Source organism: Enoplosus armatus, chromosome 10 (genome assembly GCF_043641665.1).
Source record: "Enoplosus armatus isolate fEnoArm2 chromosome 10, fEnoArm2.hap1, whole genome shotgun sequence".
Classification (NCBI taxonomy): domain Eukaryota; kingdom Metazoa; phylum Chordata; class Actinopteri; order Centrarchiformes; family Enoplosidae; genus Enoplosus; species Enoplosus armatus.
This window is the reverse complement of record NC_092189.1, coordinates 12,090,833-12,105,865: the sequence shown is the minus strand read 5'-3', so window position 1 is coordinate 12,105,865 and position 15,033 is coordinate 12,090,833. Positions and strand designations below refer to the sequence as shown.

The 15,033-nt window shown below is 42.3% G+C and overlaps 1 protein-coding gene across 1 annotated transcript in view; it reads left to right on the top strand.

The window, feature by feature from the left end:
- Positions 1 to 15,033, top strand: part of LOC139291273 (protein diaphanous homolog 1-like) — an 89,215-nt gene that overhangs the window by 60,147 nt on the left and 14,035 nt on the right. The window contains exons 17-24 of the mRNA XM_070913247.1: positions 10,162 to 10,260; positions 10,403 to 10,497; positions 10,941 to 11,042; positions 11,423 to 11,662; positions 12,085 to 12,214; positions 12,400 to 12,524; positions 12,662 to 12,826; positions 13,339 to 13,471. Of these exons, the coding sequence (XP_070769348.1) occupies positions 10,162 to 10,260; positions 10,403 to 10,497; positions 10,941 to 11,042; positions 11,423 to 11,662; positions 12,085 to 12,214; positions 12,400 to 12,524; positions 12,662 to 12,826; positions 13,339 to 13,471 (1,089 nt within the window). The remainder of the gene's footprint in view (positions 1 to 10,161; positions 10,261 to 10,402; positions 10,498 to 10,940; positions 11,043 to 11,422; positions 11,663 to 12,084; positions 12,215 to 12,399; positions 12,525 to 12,661; positions 12,827 to 13,338; positions 13,472 to 15,033) is intronic.

Sequence of the window (15,033 nt, the reverse complement as noted above, 5' to 3'; positions counted from 1 at the left end):
GTGAGTGGTGAGATAGTGGGTTAAATTTTAATGGTGCTGCCATCTCTCAGTACCTTCTGAAAGAGGGCCAATGCAGACTGACACACTCACTGAGCCGTGAGAAGAGACAAGACGGAGAGAGGAGCAATAGCTCGCCAGACATACACACACACACACACACATGCTAGGTCACAAGTCGACAGTACAAACAACAGGTAGAATGAAAAGAATACTACACAGTCTTGTGTTACAATATTTGGGGGAGCTTTCTATTGACTTACTGCCAAACCTTAAAGGCAAATTCTTCTTTTTTCAACGTGTCTTATTCTCTAATATATTTAAAGCATAACATTGCACTCACTACTGCCATTGTAGAGATGATGGAAAAGAGTGCTATACGATCCTATTGTTTCAATAATAAAAGAAAAAATAAATCACATCTAGCTTGAACGTGGAAGTAGCTCTGCGGTGCAAAAGATGATCCTCATATTGCATTCATTTTGCAAACGCTTTGATTCAAAGATACTGTATGTGCGCAGGATGTATAAGCAGTGAATCCTAAAACATTGATTCTTTCCCTGAATATGCCACTCTTACCATCAAATCATTTTTAGTTACAGGAGACCCAGAAAATCTCTCCACACACAGTCCCTCTAGGAATGCATTGGGTGAGCACAGAGGCTGGTCTCTGCTTGGCATTATGTGTGTGCGTATGAATCTGTGAACTCAATCACACAAACACACACACACACACCCTCTGTCACTCACACAAACACATGCCAGTGTCTTAGCCATATTGTGTGTTGTTCCTTGATTGTTTTCGTCCGCCCAGCCTCACATGGCTGTCTGATTGGCAACACGTCCCCTGATGGCTCACTAAGCGCATGGTGGGATTAGGTGTGTACTTTTGTGTATGTGTGTTTTTGGTCGTGCCTTTGTGTGCAAGCATGTGTGTCTTTTTGTCTAGCCCCAACTACAGCCAATTCCTGAGAGAGGCCGGCAGACAGATGTTCGAGGAGAGGATTTGCACGTCTGTCTCTCTGTTTAAATATCTATTTCTCTTGTTTAGTTTATTTGGGGGTTGGGGTTCTTTTTTTCTCTTTTGGGGAGGGGGGAACAACTGATTTCACAAACTGGAAACCCTGCAGCACCCCAATGGATCTTTGATGAGAGAGACTTTTCCCCAGGTTCCCACGCAGAGGTGGAGGTTGCCAGATCATGGTTGTCATCCCCCTCCAGCTACTTAGTTTGACTATGATCCAGTGTTATTGATGTATTTCAAACACCTGCAGTAGTTTTCCCAAAGCGTTTGCAACAAAGAGAGAGGTTCACATACACAAATGCAAAGAAGTGCTCGCCGTGCTCTCAGCAGTATGGATTGCAGGATCAGTATACCTGCCTGTTTTCCGATGATTCAAAGCAGTAAATAAAACACACTAAGTTCTACTTCAAAGAGGGAGCTTTGGGTTTGTACGTATGTGGTGATAGCTGCGTGTCTGTCTCGTGTTAATCATCATTATTGAGGCAAAGTCTTTCTAGAACTGGGCTCTCATTCCCCTTTTCTTTCTTCTTACTCGTATCACAGTGTCTTTCTCCTCATCCTTGTATCTCATCCTTTTTGCTCCACAGTCTCTCCCTCACAATACTGCCTCCCCTTGCAATTGCTCCACTTCGTTACTCATTCCCTTTATCTCTCCTCAAGCATTGCTCTCCACATATCTCTTTTTCCCTTTTTCCTTCTTCTCTCCTCTCCTCTCTAGTTTCCGTGGCTTAGTCATATTAACATGTTTGCTGAAAAAAAGCATAGTGACAAGCACCAGGAAACAGCCCAATCTTTTTGCCTCCAGTCAGATACACTTTCTGAAGTGTCTGTGTGTGTGCGTGTGTGTCCTGCGAGCGATGGCTGACATTAGAAAAGGCAAAACTCCCTCCTCCTCTCTAGCCCGCTCATTGTCTCTGGGCCTTGCCCAAAGGGTAATTAGACCTAGCAAAACTGGCCCTTGTGCTCCTCTTTGCCACGTGTGTGTGTGTGTGTGTGTGTGTGTGTGTGTGTGTGTGTGTGTGTGTGTGTGTGTGTGTGTGTGTGTGTGTGTGTGTGTGTGTGTGTGTGTGTGTGTGTGTGTGTGTGTGTGTGTGTGTGTGTGTGTGTGTGTGTGTGTGTGTACATGCTCCTGTGTGTGTTTGTGCATGTGTGCCAATCTTTCCACCATGCGGTCAAGTCACAATTGCTAATCAGGCCTGCGAGCCTTGCCTGAAGAGACCAAGAGAAGAAGGAGAAAGGAGGGGAGGACTGGGGAGGGAGGGAGGGAGCAAATGAGTGAGTGCTTTCCTTTGTCCTCATCACTGAAGCAGAGATAAAGACAAGTGAAGGGATGGATGGTTGGAGACGAGAGGACAGAAACTGAGGGATTAACAGAGGATGAGTGTGTGCTCCAGTCCTGCGACGAGCTTTTAACTGTCCTCCATGGCATGACACCGTGTAGACCTCCATTTTTCTCTTTCCTCCTTTCATCTATTTTGCTTTGCATAAGTCAGAACTGCTTGTATTCATAAAGTGCCTTTCTATCACTTACTCGTGCTCTTTTTTTGCACTCTCCCTTTTTCTTGCTCCCACTCGCTCTCTGTCTGCTATCTTTCCATAAGGTAATAATGAATGTTTGAAGGCTGACAGGACCGCAGCACCTAATCCTTTTTGCCCAGGGCAAAATGTGCCTCATGGGGTGCATGTGTGTTACAGTTCATCTAACTTTTTAATTGAGATAGAAACCCAATTTATAAGTTTTCATTTCCACCTCTGTGCTCATGTAAATGAGACTTTCTGCATGGTTGTGCATATGTCATAGAAGCAGCCAGGATGGACAGTACACTTGACAAAGCAGGGAAATGTCAGTACATTTGGCAGTTGGCACTGTACATAGAGAGAGTAACATTCAACTGCACGTCCTAAGTCCAAGCATCTGACAGGATTAAGTGTGCATGAGCAAGAGCTGGTGAACCCCCCTGTTGAGTGAAAGTAAGGTGGGGGAGCAAATTGTATTTCCCTAATGGGAACGATGAAGTATCAAGTTATTAGCAGTTCTTAATTGCTACGCAGGCTATATTCAAACATGGGAGATTGTCAGACCTCCTCAGATAGCTGTCTATAAGAACACTAATTGCATCAGTCAGTCTCATACACACACATATACATAAAGTATGTAAGTACCTGCAAATCTCACCACTTGCCATCCGCAGCACTGGGAACAAGAATCGGGGTTGATTGATACCCAGCATAGCAGTGAGCGAGCCTGCTTAACGATGTAATTCACTCTCCTCCCCGTAGAGGGAGCACTGTGCTGTGAAGGCCAGTGCAGCGTCAAGGACATTCACACTGTGAATAACAAACACCAAAGCACCACACAGACTACCAGAGTACCACAGAAAAACTACTTACATACCCAGTGAGTCACTCAGTTTGTCAGTCAGACACACACATACTGACAAACACACACGCACTCACACACAGCTGGTTTGTGAGTTTGAACATTGAACCTTTGTGTTTTTGTGAACCTTTGTGTTTTGTGAATGTGGTGCATGTCTCCATGTACCACATTCAAGGCTCAGGTGTTGTGGCTGGCTCAAGGTCACATCCTCATCGTCTCTGTCCTTTAACCTAACTTCTCTCTCTCTCTCCCCTTTATTTGCTCTCTCGTCGTGTCAGTTTTCACACCTTTATTTGCTCTCGCTCCTTTTGATTTGATTTCCTTTTCTCCTTTACACTCTGTAGCTCTCCCTCACTCCCTCTATCTCTCCTCCTTGTAATTAGCCAGTGTAATTGCTGTAGTAAATCTTTTCTGCTGTCCCAAGGAGACTGGCTGATATAGGACTGATTTAATAAGCACACCACAGCAGCTCACCTCTCCCCCCCGTGTGTGTGTGTGTGTGTGTGTGGGTGTGTGGGTGGGGGGGGGGGGGGGGGGGGGTGTCTGACTGTCCTCTGTTATTTGCTATGGGGATTTATGGGCTGTTTGTGTGGTTTCAGCAAGTGCGAATTCGAGTTCAAGGTAGTGCTGTGTTGGTGTGTCGACTGTAGCACACCTTATCAGCAATGCAGGCGGCATACTCCGTGCGTGTGTATGTGTGTCTCATCAGTGATGCCCTTACATGCGTTGTGTGTGCGTCATCGCTAAAGACCTTCATGGCCAGAAGAGCAGAGAGAGGTCAGAATGGCCCTGAGAGAACAACCCTGACACACACACACACACACACACACACACACACACACACACACACACACACACACACACACACACACACACACACACAAACCCACTGTTTCCAAACCCCAAACACTTCCACACACTTTTTCTACCTCTGTCTCCCCCTCTTTATACCCCCTACACTATGACATATACGCACACAATCAGTATGTTCTCTTAGCTTTTTTCTGCTCTCTCTCTTTCACGCACGCACACACACACACACACACACACACACACACACACACACACACACACACACACACACACACAACTTGGATAGTGAGTGAGATGGAGTGTGAAGGTAATAAACAGTGTATCCAGGTGTAGGGGTTTGCCAGCCGTACGCCATCAAGCTGCAGTACACAAATTTCGCCAGTGGAGGGTACTGTGACTCCACACATGAACAGCAACCTCACTGATGAACCCACACTTTGTGCCTCCTGTAGTTAATATATTCAGGTACAAAAACATGTCAATCTATATTACATTACACTACAATACTTTTTAATAAGAGTTTAAATCTCACATTGTGATATTCATATATTTTGAGGCCACTGTAGAAAGAAAAAGAGTTAACATTCAAGGTCTGTGGTAGATTATTGTAAGAATAGAGTTCTTCCAATTTATATTATATTATAGTATATTGAAGTTTGAAGTCTGTTCTCCAAATGTAAACAAAATAATCAAAACTCAGAACACCAGTTTGTTAATTGGTATTAATTAAAAGTCACTTAATACAATTTAACTAATAATTTCAATGTCAAAATCCTCAAATAAAGCTATAATTTATATGTTAAAACGTCACTGATTGGACTTTAAACAAGTGATACGAGACGCCATGTTGCCAAAGTTTGACGACAAGACACAGAGCCATTTGATGTTAATTTTAAATGTAATCAAATAAAATACATTTACAAGTTATTATACTTCTAATTGTACATTATCTAAGACCATAAATAAATAGCAAATTATGTTTTATACAATCTATTTTTAATCTCAAGCCTACAGGAATAAGTTTGTTAATCTATTTGAAATCTTTGGGAAAAAAATCAGAAGTGTGGTGCCCTTTAGTCTTTGTTCAAAGTGTGTTAGTTAGAGCCAGCAGGCCAAGTGCAGATGGTAAAGCAAAACTAAGATCTGTATTTAAGACTCTTTAGATATTTTTAGCTATAAATATTGGCTATTTGTTATGTTTCTAAAGTAAATATAGTGTTATAATATCCAACTTAGTTCAGAGCATAAAATCTAAGCTGCAGTTACACTCTTCATGCACCAGGGGTGCGCAAGGGAGCACAGTCTTAGCCCCTCCCACAAGCCCTCCCCCTGCATCCTGGCCCTCCCACATCCTGCCCCCGTCCCCCCTCCTCTCTGCCCCACCCTGCCATCTGGTCCTTTTCACACAATCACACACACACAGACACACACACACACATACACACACAGTCAGGAATTCTTTCTCCTCATTTCCTTTCACAGTGCAAAACAGGATGAAGGGGCTCTTTCAGACTCGAGGTTACCGTGGAAACCCCCTTTATTCTTCTTCTGTCAAACTTGCTTACATTGTAACACACATGCACGCGCGCGCACACACACACACACACACACACGTATAGAGAGTGACAGAATGTTGGACATTTAAAGTTTAAAGGGACCAAGGCTACAGCTGTCCTTCTGTCTGCCATAGTTTTGGCCTTCTGTTTACTTTAGACAAAGAACTTTATTCCCCCCTCCCTTTCTTTTTCTTCTTTGTCTCATTCCCCTTTTAGTACTGATACTTTAGGATTCTTAAAGTAAACTGTCTTAAACCAAAAACACAAGATGTTCTTATTAAGTTTCCCTGAAATGTATTTAGTCTTTGTTGATGTTAAAAGTTGGCAAAAGATTAGTTTGTGTCTCTGTGTGGTTCTTTCTCTTGAGCAACCTCAGCATTTTTTTCTAAAGAGCTGCTCAGTCAAGAGATATTGATGTTGAAACTTTAAACCCTCTCCTCTGTTCCAGTTTAGACCATCTCCAGCCCTGGAAAGCTGAATGGAAAAAGTTGGTTTGAAGTTATATAAAGTTAATGTTGTGCTTTTTTCCTATCTTGCCACCAGAGGGCCTGTGAAAAACACTTTTGGCAGTACAGATATACAATAGAGAACATCATCTGAAAGCTTTTAGTAGGTTAAAAATAAACTGCAGCACACCACAAGCAGGGAGTGGTCATGAGAGGATGAATAGACCACATGAAAAGACGAGAGAGAAGAGATAGAAAAGAGAAGAGGCTATGCTTTCTGGGAGTGGAGGCTGTAGTTCAGAGTGATCAGGAATGAAAGTGTATTATACATTTTTTCCTCTCTGTTTGTCTCTCTCTTTGTGTTCTCAACTTGTTCTTTTTCTTTCCATCTGTCTTTTTACATTTTTTTTTTTCTTCCTCCAAGCCTGGCTACTCATCACCTTCTCCACCACACATTTTCTCCTTTTAAGGAGTGAGGGAATGAGAGAGGAAGGGGATAGGAGGGAGGGGGGGTGAAGGACACACTCAGGTCTGCTGACTGATAAACAGACTCTTCTTTGTGCAGATAGAGACACACACACACACACGGTTACATATTGACAGAGACCTCTGCATGACTTGGCTCATCATGATTCTGTGCACACCCCCCCCCCCCCCCTCGCTTCCTCTCCCCCTCCATCTCTCTCGCTTTTTTCCCCTTCCCACTTAATTAAAAACAGAAGTCAGAAATGGAAGAATTTTGTTTTTCTTACATGACACACACACACACACACACACAGACACAGCCAGACAGACCCCCCCCCCCCTTTTTTTTTTTTTCCTCATCATCTCTCAGTGCCAAGCAGCTGTTGGGGAGACGAGGGGGAGGTGTTCCAGGAAAAGAGAAGAGTGTGTGTGTGTGTGGTAGTTGGGGTGGTAGTGATTTGTTTCCACAAAAGGGGCCTTCTTTGTGTAAAGGTATAACAAAAAGGCAGCTGGGACGATAAAACATGTGGATGTTAAGATGTCAGCACTCCACGAGTGTGTTTGTATGTGCATGTGTATTGTGTTTATGTTTTTGTGTGTGTGTCTGGTCCCATGTGTGTTCTGCCTCTGTCATCTCCTCTCCTCCCCCACAATGACTAAGTGTAACATGGTGCAGTGCACCATAGCCTCCACTAGAGGTGCCATCGGCTCATAAATGAAATGAGCCGGCTCTGCATGTGGAAACCACAGAGCAGCCATTTTACAATCTGCACACACCAGACCCCATTTTATGAATCAGCCATGATGTCAGCATAGCTAAGCCTGATTCCATTGGCCAGAGCACAGCTGGCACTGTAGCTATTATAGCATGGATGCACACACACACACACACACACACACACACAGGCTCCCTCACCGGCTCTCCATCTCTCGCAGATACACACAGAGGCACACACTGACCTAGTGACATGACGCCGTCACTAGGTCACTAGTCTTGTTCCAGACTAACTGGATTGTCACTCCTTGAGATTATATACTATCCAGATTAGACGTTCATCTGCGCTGTAGCATTTGCACTTGTCTGTCTTTGTACAAGTCTGCATTTGTAGTTGTGCTCAGATTTAAGCTTTTACTGATATTATCATAATTACTCTTAGAACTCTTTATTTCTCTCTTATCTTTAGAGGAATTATTTCCCCAATTTTCTACATGCCACTGTCATGAAGAAGTGGGTTATTTCAAGTCGTTATCACTCTCCGTGTTTTTGTCTCTGTCCTAAGATGTTTATTTATAGATGCCTGTCACTTCCTTTGAGTTTCTTCCTAACCTCTCAGCTGTGACTTGCTGTGTTTATGTGTTTGTGTGAAGATATTTATGTTGTTTCCTCTCAGATGTCCTGATGGATTTTCCTACCCTGTGTGTGTGTAATGGGTGACTTCCTGCTATGGTTTCCTGCTCTCAGCAGGGACTATGGCTGGAGTGTTGGACACACAATAGCATTATTGATTCGTGGTAGTGATACACACTGCAGATTATATTGATAAAATGCAAATTATAGGCAAACGGTAGAGGTACAGAGTTCAGATGGATCACATGTGTCTAAAGTTTGAGCCAAACTTTAGACACATGTGATGGTTGATTCTGAGAAACTAGTTTCAAAAAGCTGAAGCTGATGCAGAATGAAACAATGGGACTTATTTAGGCCACAGTCCACTGACTGACTTGACTGTTTTGTGTGTTCAAGTGTGTTCTAAATGGAGAAATGAGGAGCTCATTAAGAGGCCTGGACTCGTTAACAGACTGTCCGACTGACTGGCCTCTCACATAGAGACAAAGCACTGTTTGACTGGACATATGGATGGTTGGACAGATGGATGAATGAGTTGTTATGCTGCAGTGGCCATCTCTGTGTCTGTGGAGAATACTTACAGTGTTGCTGTTTGAATGAGACTAATTTTCACTAATCTAACAAACTACAGTTGAATGTGGACAAATTGTGGGAAAAAAAGACTGTAAGGAAGTGAAGAAATAAGGCTGCATTTTAGCAGGCTTAATTTTAGCCTCTGATGTCATTACATGAGGTCATCACTGGGCAGTGGAAAAAGGTGGGCTGCTCAGCACACAGGAGCTGATTTTGATTTGTATTGTTTGTCTGTGTATTTCAGACAGAAAGTGACAAAGCAAGACACTATACTCTTACTGTACATGCTGTACCAGCACTCTTGCTGGTTGTTTTCCAGACTAGTTTCCTGTTCCTGTCTGGTCTTTCCAAAGATAAGACGCGGACAAGGTCACATAGACAATTAGACAAAACCTCTTTTTAAAGAGATACTGGGGAAAAGTAGGCTGATCTTTTTAATACTGGGTAAACACGAATAGTTGTGGTTTTGAGACATCGAGGTATTTTTCAAATGTTGTTCTAATATCTGTTCCAGCGTTATTTACATCACAGACCACCACTAGAAATTGTTTTAAGTATCATTGAATATTCATTATTAACTATTTTGTCTTTGAAATGTCAGAAAACACGTCATATGCCCATCTCAAGTTACCTCAGCCCAGTAGTCTCTGTCACAGTTGAAAAGACATTTAATTTATGATAGAAATAAAAGGAACTCCTCACATTTGAGAGGCTGTAAACAGAAAATGTTTGCTATATATATATATATATACCTGTTGAATGACTAAACAGTTGACAACTTTTTGTTTGATCGACTGATGATTTCAGCTCTAATCATGATGTACAGTATTTGTGCTGCACTTTCAGATGAATGTTAAATTGAGTGGGAGTGGTTAGATAATGGTAGAAACAAGTGAACAACTGTGACATCCAGTTCTCTGCTGACCTTAGATCTGATGTGCCTGTGTACTGTGGGCTGTTATGTGGTCAAACCCATGTGCTTGTTCATCTTTCACTCCTAATTCTCATCCAGTGCACATTCACCCCCACACACTGACACATCCTTACTGTCACAATCCTGACCTTGTCAGAACAAGTTAATGTGAAGTGTTTCTGTCAAATGTGTGTATGTGTGATAGACTGTACTGTATATGCATGTGTGTAAGCTGATTGCAAACTTTAAATGCCTTACAGCGAACAAACGTCTAACCATATTTACCAGGCCCACACGCACCAGGGACATCTTTCCCCCAGTGTTATAGCCATTTCATAGCAGTTCCATTTTACCAGAGGCCACTGATACAATAATCCCAACACCTCCATGACACCATACAGTTGGGAGAGAGTGAAAAAAGTGAAGGCCGTGCCACGTCTGTCAGTTTTTATAGCCATCACATAGGCCCTCTACCCATCCCTCTATCCACTTCTCTCTCTATTACAGAACCCACTGATTTTACTACTGTCCTTCTTGCCAACTCTATTTCTATTCATATGCAGCTGTTCTAGTCATCTTACATTAAAAAAGTCTAACAAAGTCTCCTCTTTCTTCTGTCCACCACCCTTCCCATTTCTCTCTCCAGCCAAAAAGGAGCAGGATGGCGGAGAGGAAAAGAAGCACATGCAGAAGAAGAAGGTGAAGGAGTTGAAGGTTCTTGACTCCAAGTCTTCACAGAATCTTTGTAAGTCTGCAGATGCCCATCTGTTTGGAAGCCTGATACCCTCATACCAATGACATTGCTCTTTTATATGTATTTAGTGAACTGGCAACAATAAAGTGTGTTGGATTTTAATAAGTGCTGTTAATTGTGTTTGCTCATGCAGCCATTTTCCTGGGATCGTTCCGTCTCCCTTATGAACAGATCAAGAACGCCGTCCTGGAAGTTAACGAGAAGATCCTCACGGAGTCCATGGTTCAGGTACAGAGCTCAGATCTGCCCCAGTTGGTATCTGTTGGTATATAAGGTTCTGTGTATGCATCCATTCATGTATGTTCTGATGGTATAGTGTGCCATTCCTTTTATTTGTCTGTATGGTGCCTTTCAGAGTAGATCAGTCTAATGTGTATGTAGCTGTAGAGTCATGAGAGAATATAATGAACAGGAGAAAAGTGTATTGAGCTCATAGTATACTCTTGTGACAGCAAGCCTCTGTCTTGTTGATGTGTACTTCAGCAGGACATTTTTATTTAATTTTATTTAACCTTTACTTAATCAGGAAGTCTCTTAAGATAAATTATCTGTTTTACAAGAGAGACCTGACCAAAATGCCAGCGTAAGATGGAGACACTGATGTTGTGGCACAAACATAAGTGTCTGCAGATCCTGTTTGTCATGTATATTTTCCTCTTATTGCCACATAGAACCTGATAAAACAACTGCCAGCACCAGAGCAGATGAGTGTCCTGGGAGAGATGAAGGATGAATATGATGACTTGGCTGAGTCCGAGCAGTTTGGAGTAGTGGTAAGAAAACATACACACACAAATGAAAACACACACAAATGAGACTATTTTGTTTTTCAAAAATCGGTATAGTTTGAATTCCCAGCTGACTTGGACATGACTAACCACAAACATAGCAGAGAAATCAATGTAATGGCAAATGAGGCATAGAAAATGACGAAACACTGAGAAAGAGTCGTACCATTGTCAATATATTAGACACAGAAAATCATCATGCTGTTAAACACTGACCTCTTTGTTCAACTGTGAAAGATGTGAGTAATGATGAAATCCCCTTTACTCACACACAGCTACACACACACATACACATTCAATCTATGTTGCAACACACATACTAGGAATAGGTCTCAAATCCCCCCACCCTCTTTTTCTCTCCCTAGATGTCTGGCGTGAAGCGCCTCATGCCACGGCTTCAGGCCATCCTGTTCAAGCTGCAGTTTGAGGAGCAGCTGAACAACATCAAGCCAGATGTGGTGTCTGTGACGGCGGCCTGCGAGGAGCTCAGGAAAAGCCAGCCCTTCTCCAAGCTGCTAGAGATCACCCTCCTTGTTGGAAATTATATGAATTCTGGCTCCCGCAATGGCAAGGCGTTTGGCTTCTCCATATCTTACCTGTGCAAGGTAAAATGAGGTGTAGACATAGTACACACACACACACACACACACACACAATAAAAACCGAATGAATTCAGCGTCTTTGTCTTCGCTTCACTTGTTTTCAACACTGAATTATATCTGAATCTCACACTCAACAAAACCGGAATCTGTTCCCGTCCCATCTAACACATAAAAACATATGCTCATAGACAATAACATGCAAAGGTTTTCCTCTATGCCTTTTTAATATTATCTTTAGCTATGTAGTGTATATATAACACAGATATAAACATATATATATATATTTCTGATTCTGATTTCTGATCTGTATACAGAAAAGTGCGAAACACTGACACCACATGCAGACATTAAGTAGCTTTTGATTGATTGCCTTTTCATTGTGCCCTTTTTAATCCTGCTAATCCTTTTAATCAATCCTTCTTCAGCTGCGTGACACCAAGTCAGCTGATCTAAAGCAGACGCTGCTCCATTTCCTCGCTGATGTGTGTCAGGAGCAGTATCCTGATGTCATGAGCTTTGTAGATGAGCTCATCCATGTGGAAAAGGCCAGCAGAGGTACATGTGACATCTAACTGATCTCTATACATCTCCATCCCTACATAGTATCATTCATTACAATCTCTGGTTACACATCACATTCATCTTACTGATACAGTGTGCTCTCATCAACGCAGGTCACAGCAACAAGCTAAAAATGTAGGTGCTCTGCATCATTAATGTTCCCACTGTGTCCCCTGCAGTTTCTGCAGAGACAATTCAGAAGAACCTTGATCTGATGGGCCGTCAGATCAAGAACCTGGAGAAAGATCTGGAAACCTTCCCTCCTCCACAAAGTGACAAGGACCTGTTTGTGGAGAAGATGTCCATATCCTCTTTATTCAGTTACATATTTGAAATAAAACTGTTGATATGACAATCCAAACATAGATTATCATTATCACTTTTATATATTGTTAAAATACACAGATTTTGGTTCTATGTTCCTTAACACTGCCTCTCCACAGTTTTGTGGGTCTCGCTCATGAGCAGTATGAGAAGCTGGATCTGCTGCATAAGAATATGGAGAAACAATATACAGACCTAGGAGAGTACTTTGTCTTTGACCCGAGAAAAATCTCCGTAGAAGAATTCTTTGGGGACCTCAACACCTTTAAAAACATGTTCCAGGTCTGTTTTTGTGCATGTGAATGAACTAACTCAAGTCTGATCTGTTTCAGAAGGGTGCAGCTGAGGTTTTCAGTCTTTACTGACCACCCTCAGTGGAGTGAAAAATAACATATAACTTTATTATAACAATAATAAAGTTACATGAAAGACAAATGTCAAACCAGGAGAAGAACAAAGGCTGTCCACCTGTTTGTATTGACATAATAGTGAATGAGAGGGACTTCACCATATTGTCAGTTTATACATCAACTGTAAATGTGCCATTTGGGAGGGCTACCGCAGGAGGTAACTTGTTTTACCAGTTATTGTGGATAACCACCATCCACTGGTTTTGAAGTTATGTTTACATACATACACAGACATCCATCAGATCCGTCATACATCTGTCTTCTTGAATTTTGTTTCAAGAATCACTTTCTTTTCACACTAAGTTGTCCTGCCAAACACTCAAACTAAATTTGCATACATGCACTGTCTGATATTTTCTCCTTCTTTCTTTCTTCCCTCACCAGCAAGCTGTGAAGGAGAATCAGAAGAGGAAGGAGGCCGAAGAGAAGATCAAAAGGGCCAAGCTGGCCAGGGAAAAGGCAGAGAAGGAGAAGGAGGAGAAACTCAAGAAGAACCAGCTTCTTGACATCAACGCAGGTCACAATTGCTGGATCATATCTGTTTGCCTGCATGTGACTGAAAGAGAGAGAAACACTCCACCTCTCTGTTTGTATTTCCCTCAGATTCCAGTTGGGGGCAGTCAGAGTCCACACTTCTGTGGCATATTTGTGTGTGTGTGAGAGAGAGAGTGTGTGTGTGAAAGAACGACCCATCAGTATTTATAGACCGGAGGTAATCTAATATTGATGACCTATGATTTGAAGTAAGCAAGTAACAATAAGCTCCACAGAAAGTGAGGATAAGGTGGATGTATACAATGAACCACTGAACCTCTTTTCACTCCTCTGGTGATGAATGGGGGATTTGCCTCCATAAAAGAGAACTGAAAGAACGCCTAAATCTCTTTATCACCAAAAACATGTTTCCACTCTTCTATGAGATGCTGTTATACTTCTGCAAACTGCTAGCAGCATATTGTCCTGTGTAACACACACACATTCTGACTCGCTCATCCTCATATACACACTGTTAACTCTCAAATCCTGCCTTGCAGACACACATTTATGCACAGGCACTTTTTCCCCCTTCTCTCAGACTGTGACCTAGTTTCAGTACATTCCTCCTCTCTCTGGCTCCAGCCGTTCTCCTGGGACTCTACAGATCCACAGTCAAAATGTGCTCCAGCCTCAGTGCACTCTGTGTATATGTGTATGTATGTGTGTTACAAAATGACTGTGTCTTTTTCTTGTGAATGTTTCTGTTTTTCTTTGCTTATGTGTTGAATAACCCTTGTTTTGGCCAAAGTGTTTCCGCACTGTGTGTGTTTGTGTGTGTGTTTAAGAAAGTGTATCTGTGTCTGTTTTGTGAACCTCTTTTACAAAAAGTCTTTCTGGCCTTCCTCCTAGTGCTCCACGTTCCAGCTGGCTTCTCCTCTTCTCTCTTTCTTGCTTTTGTTCCCTCACTCCCTCTTTCTTTTTTCCTTTCCCTCCCCCTGTGACTGCCGTTCATTTAAAGGGCACTTTAACACACAGCAAGCACTGAGGCTCTACATGGAATATTTTGTGCCTGCGTTGAAAGTATGGAGCAGACATTTTGCGGTAGGAAGTAAGGTAGTCAAATTTCATGTTCAGTATCCAGAGGCATGCACGAATGGAACATAATAGTGCTTCAAAGAGGAGTGTGTGTTTGTGCATTAGTGGGCTGGAGATCATTTACATACAGGTGGCATATTTGACTGCTCCTGTAGCCCGGAGTCATTCAACACCCCCCTATTTAAATTCAACCATACACAAATCTGGCGTACACACACCTGCTCTTTGTTCTGTGTTTGTTTATAACTCATATAGGATGGCTGTTACACAAAGGTTGTTTTCAGCAGCTTCACTTTAGCACGCTCATATTTTCCTTGCTCCCTTTTTCTTTTGGAATCCACCCATGCACTCACATACCCTTACTATCTTTGAACGTTCTTACTTTCTGTCTCTTTGTAAACATAGTGTCCCAGTTATTGGTTAAACCCTGGAAGGTCAGTGTATGTTTGCAGTCTGTGGCCTTGTCATTCCTCTGTGAGTCAGACAGACAGACAGACAGACGCTCAC